Source organism: Mastomys coucha, unplaced genomic scaffold (genome assembly GCF_008632895.1).
Source record: "Mastomys coucha isolate ucsf_1 unplaced genomic scaffold, UCSF_Mcou_1 pScaffold2, whole genome shotgun sequence".
In the NCBI taxonomy this organism is placed as follows: Eukaryota; Metazoa; Chordata; class Mammalia; order Rodentia; family Muridae; genus Mastomys; species Mastomys coucha.
Window position 1 is genome coordinate 15,845,032 of NW_022196902.1, and position 16,771 is coordinate 15,861,802.

Below are 16,771 nucleotides of genomic sequence, written 5' to 3' on the forward strand. Positions count from 1 at the left end.
TGATGGTGAGGACTCTGGTCTGGTGGTCTGTGCTGAGGGTGAGGACTCTGGTGGGTTCTGGTGGTCTGTGCTGAGGGTGAGGACTCTGGTGGGTTTGCCACCTGCTCCTCTCTGTGAGAGGGGATGGTTTGCTTCTGGCCATCTTCCTTCTCAAGCATGATGATATCAGCATTTGGAAAGACTGCATCCCCTGACCCTCATTTCTTTCCTCCTTTAAAAATAAGATTTTATCAAAAATACTTTTGGCATTTGAAGAAAGGATACAGGATTAAATACAAAGCTATAAAATATTTTAGAATAGAATTATTATTAAATCCATAACTAATTTTATTTCCAGATTTGTCTAGTGGAAAACAAGGTATGAGTTGAATTTAAAAACTTAGAAAAAGTGTGATTTAAATATAAAGGTAAAAGGACAAACCCTTCATGAAAAGAAGTATTCATGCAAAAGAAACAAGTAATTGGAGTTTGTTAATAACAATCCATAGGCAATATGTTTTAGACTATTCAATATCTTTTACTGGATGTGGTATTAAAGAATTCATGGAAGGAACTGTGAATTCAAAAAGAAGAAAGAGTACCTGATGGCCTAAGGAAATCTACGGTTAATTTTGGTGTTAGTACCTCTCTTGTTATGGTTTTATCTGTTCAGTTTCAACTTCACCATCCCAGAGAAAACAGTACTGTGAACCTAGATTACACCACTCAATGATTATTTTCATGCTTATGCAAAAGCATATTAAATATGTTTGTACAAAATACTATAAGTGAACTTAGCCTATGGGGTTTTAAAATACCCCAATAACACTGAGAAAAAAATGTTGCTTTTTTTTTTATTTTAAAAGAGATCATTCCATCTTTTAGATAAAATAACCAGCCCATTATATCTAACATTTTATTAAATATACACCATATATATCTAATGATACACATTTGAAATAAAGTCAGACTATTTCAGATACTTTTGTTGTTTTAAAAACTGTTACAACAAACATTTATTGAGTCTAGAATATGAACATTTTAAACTTTAAAATAATACTAATAAAGCCAGGTATTGGGGTGCATTCCTGAAGCCCCAGTTCTTAGATCAAAGCAGGAGAATGCTACATTCAAGACCAGACCGGACATAGTGAAAGCTGTCACAATCAGCATCTCACAGACCAGTGGGAAGATGCTGTCCCAATTAGCATCTCACAGACCAGTGGGAAGATTTAATTGCAGGTTCTCGAACCCAGTGACTTACAAACTGCACATCTTCATGATACCTCACTCTTATCTTCTTATCCCTGTGGCCTTCTTCCTTTCTGGGGCATATCATGATAGTTCAAAAAGTAAGTTTGGGGTTAGCATTAAGGTTTCCTTAATGAATTGACTTATTCATTGTTTCTTTCTTTCTTTCTCTCTCTCTTTCTTTCTTTCTTTCTTTTTTTTTTTTTTTTGAGATAGAATATCATGTGGCCCAGATTGACTTTGAACTCCCTATGTAGGCTAATTTCAATCCTTTGGCTTTCATTTCCTAAGCACTTCAATTTTAGGCATCACTAGACTAAAAGAAATAGCTACATTTTAAAATTTTCAATGCTCAGAATTGAAGTAAGTCATGCATGCTAGGTAAGTGCTTTTAATACTAAGCCACATCAATAGCTTCAAAGATTTTTTTTTCAGTTAACAATCCTTATGTTGTGCAAAGATAATGCTTTTTAATTTAAAATAAATACTGTAGTCTGTGTGTACCTGCTATGGTGCTAGTCAGCAAACAGCTCTGTAGGGTTGGCTTTCTTGGGTCCACCTTACAGTGGGTTCCAGGGGTTGAGCTTAGGTCAGCACCGCAAGAGCTTTACCCATGGAGCCTTCCCTGCACCCTTGTGATTCTTTTTCAGGTTGGCCTTGAACTCATTAGAAATCTACCTGCCTCTGCCTCCTGATTTAAGGCATATCATATACCACCAGACCCGGCAATTCTTAGTTCAGAAAATATTACTCTCTACTGTCACTTTTATTCTTTCTGCCTTGACATTTAAATGCTTTTGTAAAACTAATTTTTTATTGGAATGTTTTTTATGTTGAGTTTTTTGCAGAGTCTTTGGGGAGGCACTTTCTTTTTCACTCATATAGAAACTGTTTTGGCTGAATACGGGTTCTCTGGATTGTCGGTCACTATCTTAGATTTTTAGACTATCCCCAAACTATAGAAGGGTAGCTCTGTTAGCTACATCTGATACTCTTCCCCTCCATTCCTTCATTCCCACCTTCCCTCCCTGCTCACCTTCTGTACACTCCCAGCCAGGTCCTCCCAGATGCTAGGACACTCAGGAGCGGCCTGCGATCTAGGAAGCTGGACCCAGGAGACTGGTAGTTGAAGAGAGCGCAAGCAGTTGAAGGGAGATATGACATTTTATTTATATCTGAATATTGCTTTTCCAGTGTGATAGTGTGTCCAGGACTTGCTATGGTGGGAGAATTGAGTTTTGATGATGCCAAGGAACCTTGGTTTATGTTGCTGAATATAATTATGCTTGCCCCGCATCATCTGGTTATCTCTAGTGCTACCTGCCCTTGCTAAATCTGACTGGAGCCTGCCCTTCCTGTGATCCTGGTTGTGTCAGAACTCCTCAGAGTCAAGCTGTCTCTGTGATCCTGTGACCCTGGGCTTGTTAGAGCGCCTGGGAGTGGAGCTTCCTCTGGGTGTTGTGAGACTAGCTGCTGAGCTTGTGCCCAAAGTCTGCTCAGGGCACCAGCCCAGACTGATAGGAAGAAACCTGAGTCACTGGGCTGGTGGAGTTCCTGTGGTCCCAGTTACTCCCAGTGTTGGGACAGATGTTGTGTCCTCCTCACCTCTGATCCTGGCCGTGTTAGAGAGCCTGGGAGTGGAGCTTCCCCTGGGTCATTCTTTGAGCCTTTAAGCACAAAAACCAAGGTTCCGGGTTGACATACTTCAGTTACCAAGAACAGTTAGCCAGAAGTGGAACTATACAAGCCAAATAGTAAGGTCAATACATTTGGAAACTTTCCTAGGACTTTATTTTAGTTTTGGCATACGGTGCTGTGTGCTGAGTTTGGCAGCCTGAATGGTACTTCCACCATGGAATTTGTTATGCTAAAGTCTCAGGGCCTACTGAGGTCTAGGGGCGGAGAGGGGCTGTTACAAGGCCATGTTTATGTAAAACCTACACAAGTGTGCCATTCTATAACAGACAGTTACATAACTGGCATATCACGAGTTACCTTTGCATTTTCTAGATAGTTGGGGTCAATCATTTTGTGCTGATTCATTGTTTGTCCCCGCCCCCACATCCAGCATTAGCCATTTTGCTCCATGCCAGATTCCTGTGTCTTCCATGTTCTTCTCTAAGATGCTTGTCACTCACAGGCATTCAGCAGCCTTCACTGTTGTTGGTTTGTAAACAGGTATGGAAATGTCCTATTGACATTTCCATTTCTATTATGTTTAGTATGTTCATGAGATTTTTCCACTATCCACCAGATCAGTTTGATATTTAGTCACAATTTTATCATTCGCTTTTTGTACTTTTCTGGAGAAATTAAAACACCAACACACCATTTCTTAGACCATTCACATTTATCTTCTTAGCGTGCTTTAACTGCCTTTGGCTTTAGACTTTCATTGTTCTGCCTCCACAATCCTTTCTTCATTGACTTGGCTTCTGTCCTCTGTCGCTCCACATTGTTAATGGTGTTGTAATGTTTCTTTGTGGCGGCACATCTTGGGAGCATAGAATTTGGAGCATCTCTAAGATTCTGCCTTCTGGGTCTCTTCAGTAGATTCTCTTTCACTGACAAAGCTCACTGTTAATACTTGAGTGCTCAGTCCATACTTGGCTGTTATAACACGCAGCTCTCCCTTAATTGCATTTATATTTTCAGGCAGTATTTGTTGCAATTATAGAAACACACTTCTCTTTGATTTGCATAGAACTAATTATTTGGTTTTTTTTTTTAAACCCAGTTCTCAACATCTTAATTTTCATGTCTTCTTGAAGCAATAAAGGGCACATATGTGTTGTATCTTGTGAATCCTTGAATCTGAGAGACATCTTTCACACTCACACAAAGACATTTTTTTGTTCTTTGTTAAATGTTACATTTAACATTCTCTTGTTTTAAACTAGTTCCCTGTAGCTCCCTGTGTTCTTATTAAATGAAAGGCTCAGCATTCTTGAGACATTTAAGGCTATGTGACTCTGGGAAAACACATTAATTATGGACTGCAAATTTTTGTAGAAATGTCAAACAACATCTACTCTACTGGAAAGTCCAATTCTGGGTTGTATGAGCTGCTGATGTGAGTCCCTACAAGCCGCTGATGTGAGAGCCGCTGATGTGAGTCTCTAAGAGCTGCTGAGCTGCTGATGTGAGTTCCTATGAGCTGCTGAGCTGCTGATATGAGTCCCTATGAGCTGCTGATGTGAGTCCCTATGAGCTGCTGATGTGAGTCCCTACGAGCCGTCTGTTCTAGTTAGGGTTTCTACTGCTGTGATGAAACACCACAACCAAAGAACTTGGGGAGGAAAGGGATTAATTGCCTTACATTTCCACAGCAGTGCTAATCATCATCAAAGGGGAAGTTAGAACACAAACACACTCTGAGCAGGAACCTGGAGGCAAGAGCTGATGAAGAGCCCATGGAAGAATGCTACTTGCCTGTCAGCAGTCCTCATGGGCACTGATTGTTCAATGACCATCTCTGCCTTTAAACATTTGAAGTAAGTTCGAGAATAAGACTATTTGTGAGTCCACTAAAACTTTAAACTCATCTAAGACCAACAAATAATCATAAAACAATAGCCTTTGCATTAAAGCAAAGTTTAGTTCCAATTTTAGGTCCACATTATTTTAAAATAAGTCTCCTCACCTCTAAAAACTAGACCATCATGTACTCTCATTAATGGAAATGAGGAATAGCCATGGGAGCTTCCAGTATAAGCTAAGTGTATTCTGGGATCTGAACTCCAGGCTGTGCTTTATCCAACGACCTCTCTCCCAGGTGCAGTTGAGGATGAATTTTCCTATTTGATTGCAAATGGAACAGCATTCTCCTCTGCTCCATACCATTTGTTAACCATCCCTATGTCTTCTATATAGTTCCCTCATAGTCTTCACCTTCTGTGAAGAATGGTGAACAGGGAGCCAATCCACTCATTCCTGGCTTAGATGCGCACACCAAGAATCAGGAATAAAATAAAAGCAAGTTCAGTCTGATAAATGCACGCTTTGGAGAAAGCTCTCCTTTCAGCACCCAATGTCGCTAGGATGAGTAGAGTCATCTCTCCCCAAATGATCATGCCTGGATTTTGGAAGTTTTATTTGTACTCCCACTAGTAAAAAAAAATCCACAAATCTATCATAGCTTCCTTAGCTTTCATTTGTAAGGCTGTGAAATGTCACTAAATTTCTATTTTGAAGGATAATGAAAAAAAGTCATCTAGTTTGCATAAACCACAGAAGCTCTTGCTTGTAGCCTCTCTCTGAGCACAGGAAGGCGGTGATAGCCCAGCCACCTGAAAACAGGACTCAGAACGGAAAGAATGAGAGGTTCGATGACTCCGTAAGAAGTTGATCAATGGATGCAGCACACACACACACTAATGAGAACAGTTCCTGGGGTACACTTCACCATGAATATGACCTTAATAGAAAACAGGGCAGGGCTGGTGAGATGGCTCAGCTGGTAAGAGCACTGACTGTTCTTCCAAAGGTCCTGAGTTCAAATCCCAGCAACCACTTGGTGACTCACAACCACTGGTAATGAAATGCAGGCCCAGAACTATGGCCAATTTGGCCTGTAGAACCCAGGTTCCCAGATAAGCCTTGCCTGCCTCTGCAGGCTCCACCTAGCAAGTCAAGTGTGGAAGAGGTCGGGCTGTTGCAATTAATAAGTCCCACAGACCCCGCTGAGGTGGCAAGGCAAACTACCACAGACTGTAGACAGCTCTCTAGATTAACCAAGGACTAGTGGCCTTGCTGTCGCTGGACCAAGGCAGCCAAGCCTTGCCTACTGGCCCTGGAGCGCCTCCAGCACCCGGGTGGGGCCAAAGAAAACAGGGCAGGTGTGGGACATCTCTGTGCAGCTTCCCTGAGTGGGGCCCATGGCTGCTTGGGATTGGTCCTGAGAATGTGTTTTGTGTTACGACTCCTTTTATAGTGCATCAATATTCTGGGAAAATATACATTAGCATATGAGTTCTTCCATAGTAGTGATGCTTTCTTGGTTGGTATCCTTCCTTGTAAGGATACAAGAAAAATAGCATGAACACCAGCTGGGGAGACACCATAGCATCTGAAAAATGGCTTGTATCAGAATGGCCACCAGTAGAATAAAAAGTGGTCTAGTCTTAGATTTATTTTCCATGAAGAGCCAAGATAAATTTTTATCAGGTAGGTCTTTTTAGCATGAGGAAAAAAGAATTTCATCAAGATTTTGGATTGAGGGATATTATTGTACTATTATTATTGTTGTTGTTAGTACAGGCATACATGCTCTCTGTCTCTGTCTCTGTCTCTCTCTCTCTCTGTCTCTCTCTCTCTGTATGAGGTAGAAAACATGTCCAGTTAAGATAAGATAACCTTGGGAGTATTCTCTCCTTTTATTTCCTGGCTCCTGGAATCAAATTCCAATCATCAGGCTGGCATGAAAAGCACTTTTTATCCATTCATCCAGGACGTGGATCAAATACTCTCAAGCTGGAGCTCATATTTCCAAGACATGCAGGGCAGAGAAAGAGTAAGATTTGGGCAAATGATGAAAAAGAGACAGAGCCTGACCTAGACATTAAGAGTGATATCTGCCAACAAGCAGGAAGTATTACTCTGGAGTTGAGGGGGAAGATGAAGGCAGTCAGATGCTTTTATTAGACTTGTTGGCTTGTAGATTACACAAGCTCATGAGAAACTGTCTGAAGAGAAGGTGCAGAAGGGAACCAGGGTGTGTAGGAGGGGTCGGACAGATGAGCAGCTGTGACAGGAAGCCTCAGCTTGCCAGGGTGCCAGACAGCTTGTAAGGGGTGCTGACTCAGAAGCCAGAGGAAGAATTTCCCTGAAAAAGTGACAAGATTCCAGACAAAATGTGGTCGGAAGACTTACCACTGAGTTTGATAATCCAGTAGTAAGTTGGCTAAGAACGACTTTGAAAGAGTCTTGATGGAAAATGTCTCACCTGGATGTACTTAAAGGCTGTTTTAAATCTGTCTTCTGCCCAGGTAAATCTGACATGCAGTGTCACCCTTCAAACTAGACGCTGTCTTGCTCCAGACAAAGACTGTTGCCCTTGATGGAAGTACAGAATAATTGTCACTTGATTTTCTCTGGCTTATGAATGTGAAGCTTTTATGTGTTAATTTTATTTTATTCTAAGCTTTATATTTTAGCACAATGTCCAGGTCCAACAAGGTATTAAACATGTTTTAAACTGAAGCATTACACTGACCTTGTAAATAAAATTTCCAAATTCTTCAGCAAGAACGTGGAAATATGGTACAAAAGACTGAGTTAGTTGTTGACTGCGTCCTCATTTTTCTTCTTCTTTCCCCTCCTCTCAGGTTTCAGGGACAGGTATGTGTCCATAAAAATGAAAGGAGGTGGAATTCTAACCTGACTGTGAGTTCTGGAGAAGTACTGCTCAACAGTCAACGGGAAAAACCATCCTGTGTTTAGTTCTCTGCAGTGATGCATCCTTGCCACGCTATCACGAATATTTCCCACATGAACAGCAACTGGTCAAGGGAAATTCGAGCTTCCCTGTACAGCTTAATGTCACTCATAATTCTGGCCACTCTGGCTGGCAACTTAATAGTAATAATTTCCATATCCCACTTCAAGCAACTTCATACACCCACAAACTGGCTCCTTCATTCCATGGCCATTGTCGACTTTCTGCTGGGCTGTCTGATAATGCCCTGCAGCATGGTGAGAACTGTTGAGCGCTGTTGGTATTTTGGGGGCATCCTCTGTAAAGTTCACACCAGTACCGATATCATGCTGAGCTCGGCATCCATTTTCCACTTGGCCTTCATTTCCATTGACCGCTACTGTGCTGTGTGTGACCCTCTGAGATACAAAGCCAAGATCAGTATCTCCACTATTTTTGTGATGATCCTCGTTAGTTGGAGCCTTCCTGCTGTTTTTGCGTTTGGGATGATCTTCCTGGAGCTGAACTTAAAAGGAGTTGAAGAGCTGTATCACAATCAAGTCGGCTCCCTGGGCGGCTGTTCTCCCTTCTTTAGTAAAGTAACCGGCGTACTGGCATTCATGACTTCTTTCTACATACCTGGATCTGTTATGTTATTTGTTTACTATAGAATATATTTCATAGCTAAAGGACAAGCAAAGTCAATTAATCGTGCAAATCTTCAAGTTGGATTGGAAGGGAAAAGCCGAGAACCACAAAGCAAGGAAACAAAAGCGGCGAAGACCTTAGGGATCATGGTGGGCGTTTTCCTCGTATGCTGGTGCCCATTCTTTTTATGCATGGTCCTGGACCCTTTCCTGGGCTATGTTATCCCACCCTCCCTGAATGACGCACTATATTGGTTTGGGTACTTGAATTCTGCCCTTAATCCGATGGTTTATGCCTTTTTCTACCCCTGGTTCAGAAAAGCGTTGAAGATGGTTCTCTTTGGTAAAATTTTCCAAAAGGACTCATCTAGGTCTAAGTTATTTTTGTAATCCAATCTGGGAAACACATATATTTTACAGTTCTTAAAAGTAGTTGGTGATTGGGGGCTGGAGAGATGGCTCAGCGGTTAAGAGCACCGACTGTTCTTCCGGAGGTCCTGAGTTCAATTCCCAGCAACCACATGGTGGCTCACAACCATCTGTCATGGGATCTATGCCCTCTTCTCTTGTGTCTGAAGAGAGCTACAGTGTACTCATATACATAAACTAAATTAAAAAGAGTTGGTGATTATATTTATGAACATAATGAGCCAGCTATAGGCACTGATTTTATAGGCTTTTAATGTCAGTTCTTTGAGTTAAAAATATACATTGTAAGTTATACTTTGGTGTCGTATATAATCTGCTATTTGACACACAATAGATATGATCTTGAATATTATTTTTATGTAAGTTTAACTGTGGTAAATCCAATATTAAAGACCCGGCCATCTTGGCGGCTGATCTTGGTTGGGGGTTGTCCCGCACCTAAGGCAGGAAGATGGTGGCAGCAAAGAAGACGAAAAAGTCTCTGGAGTCAATCAACTCTAGGCTCCAGCTTGTTATGAAAAGTGGAAAGTACGTGCTGGGATACAAACAGACTCTGAAGATGATCAGGCAAGGCAAAGCGAAGTTGGTTATCCTCGCCAACAACTGCCCAGCTTTGAGGAAATCTGAAATAGAGTACTATGCCATGTTGGCTAAAACTGGTGTCCATCACTACAGTGGCAATAATATTGAATTGGGTACAGTGTGTGGAAAATACTACAGAGTATGTACACTGGCTATCATTGACCCAGGTGATTCTGATATTATTAGAAGCATGCCAGAACAGACTGGTGAGAAGTAAACAAGAACGTTTTCCTTTAATAAAACTTTGCCAGAGCTCGTTTTGAAAAAAAAAAAAAAGACTTATATGTTTCAAAAAATTTTCCCTGCCCTTAGATGACCTTTTGTGAGCTGTGGTGATTGTTATTCAGAAATTGAAATCACAAGGCTGAATTTAGAGTACAAATTAGAAGGAATTTGTCATATATGAGTGTGTATATATGTATATATATGAATACCTATATGTTCATATGTATGTATAAACACATATGTTATTTTTGTTCTGCAATCCCTGAAACCATTATGTTTTACTGTTTTTAAAAAGTTTGTGATTAAATTTATGAAAGTGGTGAGCAAATCATAGGTTTTCATATGTGTGTGTGTGTGTGTGTGTGTGTGTGTGAAAACAGGGGCAGAAATCGTGGTTTCCAATAATATACCCTAATAGGATGTAGGAAAATATTATAAATTATATTCATTAATTTGCAATTAAGATATTTCTCAAATAGATCTTACAGAATTAGTTTCAAGTTAAGTATCATTCAAAATTTGGATTTATTTAACGACAATGATATTTTCTTGGCCAAATTAAAGAAAGATAATCAATTAAAATGTGCATTCTGCTGCCTGTTCATAAACTTGAAGATCTTCTAAAGAGGTTGTAAATTCTTCCATCCTCAGACATAGTGGCGTAAATCTGCTATCTCGGCAAAGGCAGAGGCAGAGGCAGAGGCAGAGGCAGAGGCAGAGGCAGAGGGGAATTGCCATTGAAGGCCAGTTTGGCAAACATAGCAAATTACAAGCCAGGCGGGGTTTCATAGTAAGACCCTGTCTCAAAACAAACAAACTAGTAACAACTACAAAATCTTTCCTTCTATTACAAGCCATTTCATGATTAGGTTGTCTTATTGATTGATCTAGATTTTGCTCTAGAACACTTTTAAGAGGTATAGCTGGCCTTTGACAATATTATATTGTAATGCAAGTCTAAGACACTATTTCTAGTTCCTTCACCCATGAGACCAATTTGTCAAATTTCAAAAAGGGAACATGCATTTTTGGAGAATCATCTATAATTTACAGTGAGTTTCTGTGGCTTTATTTATTTCAAGATGTTCCATACAGATTATTTCCAGATGTATAATTTTTTTAAAAACTGTGATACTAATTTATGTGAGGAAAAAGGCTCTAGAAATGAATAACCAAAGATCCAGGAACAACTGTCTGGGTTTATGAGCAGTCACATAGATGTGTGATCAGAGGACAATTAAGGTACAGTCTAAGGGGAGTAACTGAATGAAACGGAAAAAGACTACTTTCTAATGTAACCATTATTGCCACTATTATATGTTATATAAACAATGTTATATATAAACAATAAAGTTCATATTATATTTTCACTTGTTTTGTTTCTTGTTTTATAATAAATAGGCATACTAACCTTAATATTGTTTTAACTTCTTTTAAATAATTACTACTATTTTATTTTGAGGCAGGGTCTTAGTACGTAGCTTGACTAGCTTAGAAGTTTCTATGAAGACTAGGATGTCTCAAACTCTTAGAGATTTACCTGTCTCTGCTGGCCAAGGGCTGAGATTTAAAGTATGTGCCAATACATCTAGCCATTAAGGTTTGTATATTCACCACATGCAGCTGTTAAGGTTTTAAAGTACATATTAATTTCTTACTCTATTAGAATTTCTAGAACAATACTGATGCTAAGGATGAATCATTATTACTTGGGTTTTTATTAAACCTGTATTAATCTATTTTTTGAACAAGTTCATGAGTCACATAATTCGACAGTTTTTTGTTTTTTGTTTTTTGTTTTTTGTTTTTTGGTTTTTTTTTATACTTAGCCCCCAAGCCCTTAACACTTGTCTTTCTTTGTAGGCTTTGCTTTATTATTCACATGAGAGATGAGAGAGCCAAACCATTTGGCCAGACAGGAGGGTTCCATACTCCTAGCTTTTCAATAGCCTGCATCTTTTCAGGCCAAAGCCATTTTTGTTTTGCTTTTCAATCCCCAGCTGAGAACAAGTAAGCTTATAAGGGGGTTTTCCATTTCAATTGGACAGAATTTCTTCTAATTGTCATCTTGCCCCAGGTCTCTGCCCTTCCCCTTTAACTCCACAGATAAGTGCATGAGCTCCTTTAAAAATTTTCAGAAGATTTTTCTCAAGAATCTATAAATATAAGCAGGCAGTGATCCTTCATACTTCATTAGCAGGAAATAGCCAAAGGATGTGGGGTTCCAGTTTGTACAAGAGCTGAGGTCATGGTCAGACTGCTTCTTCTCTGTCCATTCCAAAGTGAGTTACATAACCCCTTACTGAGTTAATGAGTCCTAGACAGCCTCCCAGGAATAGTTTTTAGTTATACCAATGGAAAAGATAGAATCTGGTTGTTGCAAGAAAACAATTACAACATCATCAAAATTTCTTTCTATGTCAATTTATGACAAAAATAATTCCATTTTCCATGTTCTACCTATTCACACACATGTTCATTCCATATCAAGTAGTAATGTATTAGCCAGAGCTCTTTGTGGAAATGGATTATTAACGATGGTGCTGTCTTAAGAGGTTAGTGAGTTAGGAGGTCCCATCATGGTTTTAGACTATATCTGGAAGTCAACAATCCAGTCTTGGCAAAGTCACACATATTTGTCAGAAAGTAGGATGAAGCTGGTGATCTCCAATCCACTGAAGATTTTGGTAAGTCACAGTTTCTCTTTAGCTGTACCATTGTCACCAAAAGCTTGAATATTAAGTGTAGACAGATGCATGGAGAATGGTTGATTTGGTTTTTGTAAAACAGTTTGCTTTTAATATTTATTTTAGTTATTTTAAAGTTGTGTATGTGTGTGTGTCTCTGTGTATGTGTGTATGCACACATAAGTGCAGGTGTTAGAAGAGGGATTTCAATCCCTTGCAGCTAGAATTATAGGTAGACTTGGATTGCTAGGAACTGACTCTGGGTCCTCAGTAAGAGCTGCATTTCTTAAAAGCTGAGCTCTCTCCATCACAAAGAGTTGGATCTATTGAAGGAGTTTTAAAATATTTGTGTGTGTCGTGGTGCATGTTAGGTGTGTTCATGCGTGAAGCTCTCAGATGCACAGGTGGAAGACACAGATGAGGACTTCTGTTGTTCCTCTCTGTCACTCTTTACCCTACCTCATTGAGACAGGTTTTCTCACTGAAGTGGGAGCCATACTGATGACCAGTGAGCCCTCTCAGTCTTCCTGTTTCTGCCCTTTACCACTCTGGGGTTCCGGCTTATGCCCTGGGTATTGGTGATTCAAACTTGGTCCTCACATTTATGAGGCAACTGCTTGTGCTCAGAGGCATCCTCTGAGCCCCCACTTTTGTCTAAGACAAGGTCTCACTGTGTAATTCTGGCTGTCCTGAAACTCATTCTATAACTAAGCTTACTTTGAACTCTCAGGGACCAGCCTGTCTCGGCCTCCTGAGGGCTGGGATTAAAAGGTGTGCACCACCATACCTCACCCTTAGTAAGTTTTTTAATATAGATTTTAAGTGCAAGAATCAAGAGAAGGGCACTCAGAAACAAATACACACCTGGGAGCATGGATGTGGGCTTCTCTTTAGTTTGAAGATTTAGTAGACAACAATGTATAACAACATGATTCTTTAGCAGTTGAGGAGAGCTCTGAGATCACTCAGACAATCCAGGAATCAGAGGACCTTTATCTTCCTGTGATTTTTTATTTTTAATTCTATTTCTTTGCTTCCTTTTGTGGTATTGGAGGTCCCACCTCAGGCTCTGCACATTGAACAAATACTGTAGCACTGAACAACAGCAATCTTTGCCATTTTAGGAAGGAAAGATGAATATGTAATTTTCAGAATGTTTGACCACAGCTCATTGGATATATAAACAGCTGTAAAAACAGACAAAGAATGTCAAATTTATTTTTGACAGATCCTTGCTATTCTCTTTTCTAGTATCTCCTTTTCCTAAAATTTCTTCCACAAGGCTTCAAGCTGCCTGTGAATTTATGACTCCCCTTTTGGGTCATCCTATCTGGGGCTAGTTCTACAGTGAGTCATAGCAACCTCTATACCTAATTTGTATCTGTCTTCAATTTTTCCTAAGAGGAAAATATTACTGACTCATGAAAACATTTACAGTTCTCGTGATATTTGCAAAAGACAGTGTCATAGGGTTTCTATTGCTGGGAAGAGACACCATGACCATGGCAACTCTTATGGAGACAAACATTTTACTGGAGCTGTCTGCAGTTCATGGTGAGAAGCATAGTGGCCTGCAGACAGACATGGTGCTGAAGAAGGAGCTGAGAGTTCTACATGTGGATGATAGGCAGTAGGAAGAAACAGTGAGCCAGTGGACCTGGCTTGAGCTTCTAAGATCTCAAAGCAGTGACACACTTTCTCCAACAAGATCATGCTTCCTAATAGCGCCACTCCCTATGGGTCTATGGGGACTATTTTCATTCAAACACCACAGCCAGTGACACAGTGACTTAAAGTTAGTTCACTCAGAATGATGTGTTAATGTCAGGAAGTCCTCTGATTTTTTTTTTTTTTTTTTTAGATATAGTTAACCTTTATTATTCATAAAAAATGAACTTTCTAAAATTTTAGTAAATTTCCACTTTAGTTCTGTTTTGAAGTGTTGGTACCAATGAAGTAACATTTTTCTCCTTTGAATCTTTTCTTGTAAGCTTATAGTCTTCTCCTTTTCTAAAATAGCAGAAAGCTCCTTCCAGTTCTTGATGAAGATGAAGGGGACCTCCACGGCCTTGAGTAACTGCAGAGGAGCGCTGTGCTGGCAGAATGAGTTTCCATAGAGGCCAGCTGTCATCACATCTTCTACCACAGGAATGGAACCAAATGAGCAGGCCTCATAGATCCTGTAACATCCTGTGTTCACTCCTACAGGGCACCATGTGAGGTCACTGGGAAGCAAAGCATCTTGGTAATTCTTAAGGCTTTCGTTTGTCTCCTGAGGCTGCCACTGTTCTTTCGCAGAAGCCCAACAAAGCTTATCATTTCCATCTTGTTTCAAAATGTTCATTAGTGCTTGTCTTGATGAATTTTCATAGACAGTTCCTAAGACATTACATTTGTAGGGCCTCCAGCTGGCTTCAACCACAGGAAACTGCCTATATGCTGCTACACCTAAAGGCCACTGAAGAATGTCTGCACCATTAGTCCAGGGGCTGTCCTATGTTATGAAAAGCAGGTCCACAAAGCCTCCATTTCTTTTGAGGAACTGCATTATCCAGTCATTTTCACAGTGCTCATTTCCAAGCAAGACAACAGCCAGATGCTGCAGTTTTGGGTTTGTATTAAATTCTGTGCATAAATTAACCACTGGGTGGCATGAAGGATCTTTGCTTTTTTTTTCCATTTAAAACAAGAACCACATTGTCCACATCTATGGAGAAGTACTCAGGAACTACAGCTGGGCCAGTGCTACAACTGCCTGTCCCTCCCTCCACTGTGCAGTCACATCAGTTGGATCAAGAGTGCCTTCAAAAATATGTTCCCAGAGATATAGACTAATGACAGGTTTGCCCCAGATTTACACACTATGCTTTATTTTTTCTTTCGTGGATTTGTTTAAGATTTGCAGGCTCATCTTAATTGTGTGCTGCTGCTCCTTTTTCTCATCTCCTTCCCAAGGATTCTATCCTTCACTCTCCAAAGCATATCCATCAGGTTTGCAGCAAGTGACATGATCCTTTCTACATTTTGTTCATTGATCAGTAATTTTACAATGCAGTACAACCAAGTACTGCTTTTTATACCTGGCTATTGTAGGAGCACTTTAAAATGATGTGGGCACTCAGATCCAAGTCAAGAAGATGATTGACCAAAGGGACCTTATATTCATTGCCTTTCTAGGGGCTCTGACAAAGTACAGACAGCTATTAGTTGCCTCTTTCTGTAAGGAGATGGATTAGAAACTGTAATCACTTGAGCACACTAACACAAAGCACAACTCAGAAGCACATGGTGGAAACAAGTGTCCTTAGACTTTGAAAATAGACAGGTAGGGACTCCAATGCCAGCTTTCCTTTAATGCTCAGTTCTTTCTCCCTTTATGTTCTTACTTCAGCAGCTCTGTCTGCGTAAACATTTCTTCCCCATGCCCACTTCGTAACTGGGTAACATCTAAGCACTCCTCTTTGAGAATCACCTGTATATAGACACTTGAAATCAGGAAAGCATCTTTCTTCAAACTCCCAATATATTTCATGCAGTATTTGATGCCCTCGTTATGTGCCTCACCGGCTATGTGCACACACTGGTTATGTGCACACACTGGCTATGTTCACACACTGGCTATGTGCATTCACTGACTATGTGCACATACCGGCTTTGTGCATTCACTGACTGTGCTATGACACCATTTATCCCTTGGACATCACAATCTTATTCCTCTTTGTGCTCTTGTGATTTTGGTTACCAAGATTCAGAGGACATTTCCAGATGGGTTCCAGGATTTTTTTTTTTAGAAGAAAGAAGGGATCAGTGTCTTAGCCATTGTTCTCTTGCTGTGAAGCTACACCATGACCAAGGCAACTCTTATGAAAGAAAATATTTAGTTGGGGGCTCACTTACAGTTTTAGAGGTTCAGTCCATTAACATCATGGTGGAGATGTGGCAACATGCAGGAAGACACTGGAACAGTAGTTGAGAGCTACATCATGATCCAGAGGCAGAGAGAGAGAGAGAGAGAGAGAGAGAGAGAGAGAGAGAGAGAGAGAGAGAGAGAGAGAAAGGGGCATCTGGTGTGGACTTTTGAAAGCTTAAGCCTACCCTCAGTGACACAATTACTCTGACAAGGCCACAATTCCTAAGACTTATAATCCTTTCAAATAGCACCACTCCCTGATGACTAGACATTCAATGTATATGAGCCTGTAGGGGTAGTTTTTATTTAAATCTCCACAATCAGAAACACAGAGTTGCAGCAGAAATAAAGTTTATTAAGAAAAGATTGTGTAGTTCAATATAGAATAACATAATCAAAATAATGTAGTGACTTTTCCATATTGTAAAATTTTTTCAGTGGACTAAACATTTGTCTAAGATTACATTTCCACTAAATTTCAACATTACAATGTTCTTCTCATTTATGAAGATATGATAATAACAAATAAAAGGCTTTTCAATATGAAATTTTATTTTTATTTATAATTATGTGTATATGTATATGCATATGTGTGTATGTGTGTGTGTACCTACGTACAGTTGCCTGCAGAAGCCAGAGGGTCAGA

General features: G+C 39.9%; 2 protein-coding genes, 1 long non-coding RNA gene and 1 pseudogene across 3 annotated transcripts in view; 2 read left to right on the top strand and 2 right to left on the bottom strand.

Moving 5' to 3' along the window:
* LOC116097705 overlaps positions 1-16,771 on the bottom strand; it is a 27,198-nt gene continuing 10,427 nt past the window's right edge. The window contains exon 4 of the long non-coding RNA XR_004121527.1: positions 1-211. This is a non-coding gene — a long non-coding RNA (uncharacterized LOC116097705). The remainder of the gene's footprint in view (positions 212-16,771) is intronic.
* Positions 7,640-8,741, top strand: Taar1 (trace amine associated receptor 1). The gene has a single exon (XM_031380314.1). It carries the CDS (start codon positions 7,684-7,686, stop codon positions 8,680-8,682), a length of 999 nt encoding a protein of 332 aa, XP_031236174.1. The 5' UTR covers positions 7,640-7,683; the 3' UTR covers positions 8,683-8,741.
* On the top strand, positions 9,142-9,559 carry LOC116097704 (60S ribosomal protein L30-like). Its single transcript, XM_031380315.1, has one exon. The coding sequence runs from the start codon at positions 9,173-9,175 to the stop codon at positions 9,518-9,520; it is 348 nt and encodes a 115-aa protein (XP_031236175.1). The 5' UTR covers positions 9,142-9,172; the 3' UTR covers positions 9,521-9,559.
* LOC116097703 overlaps positions 14,074-16,771 on the bottom strand; it is a 5,172-nt pseudogene continuing 2,474 nt past the window's right edge.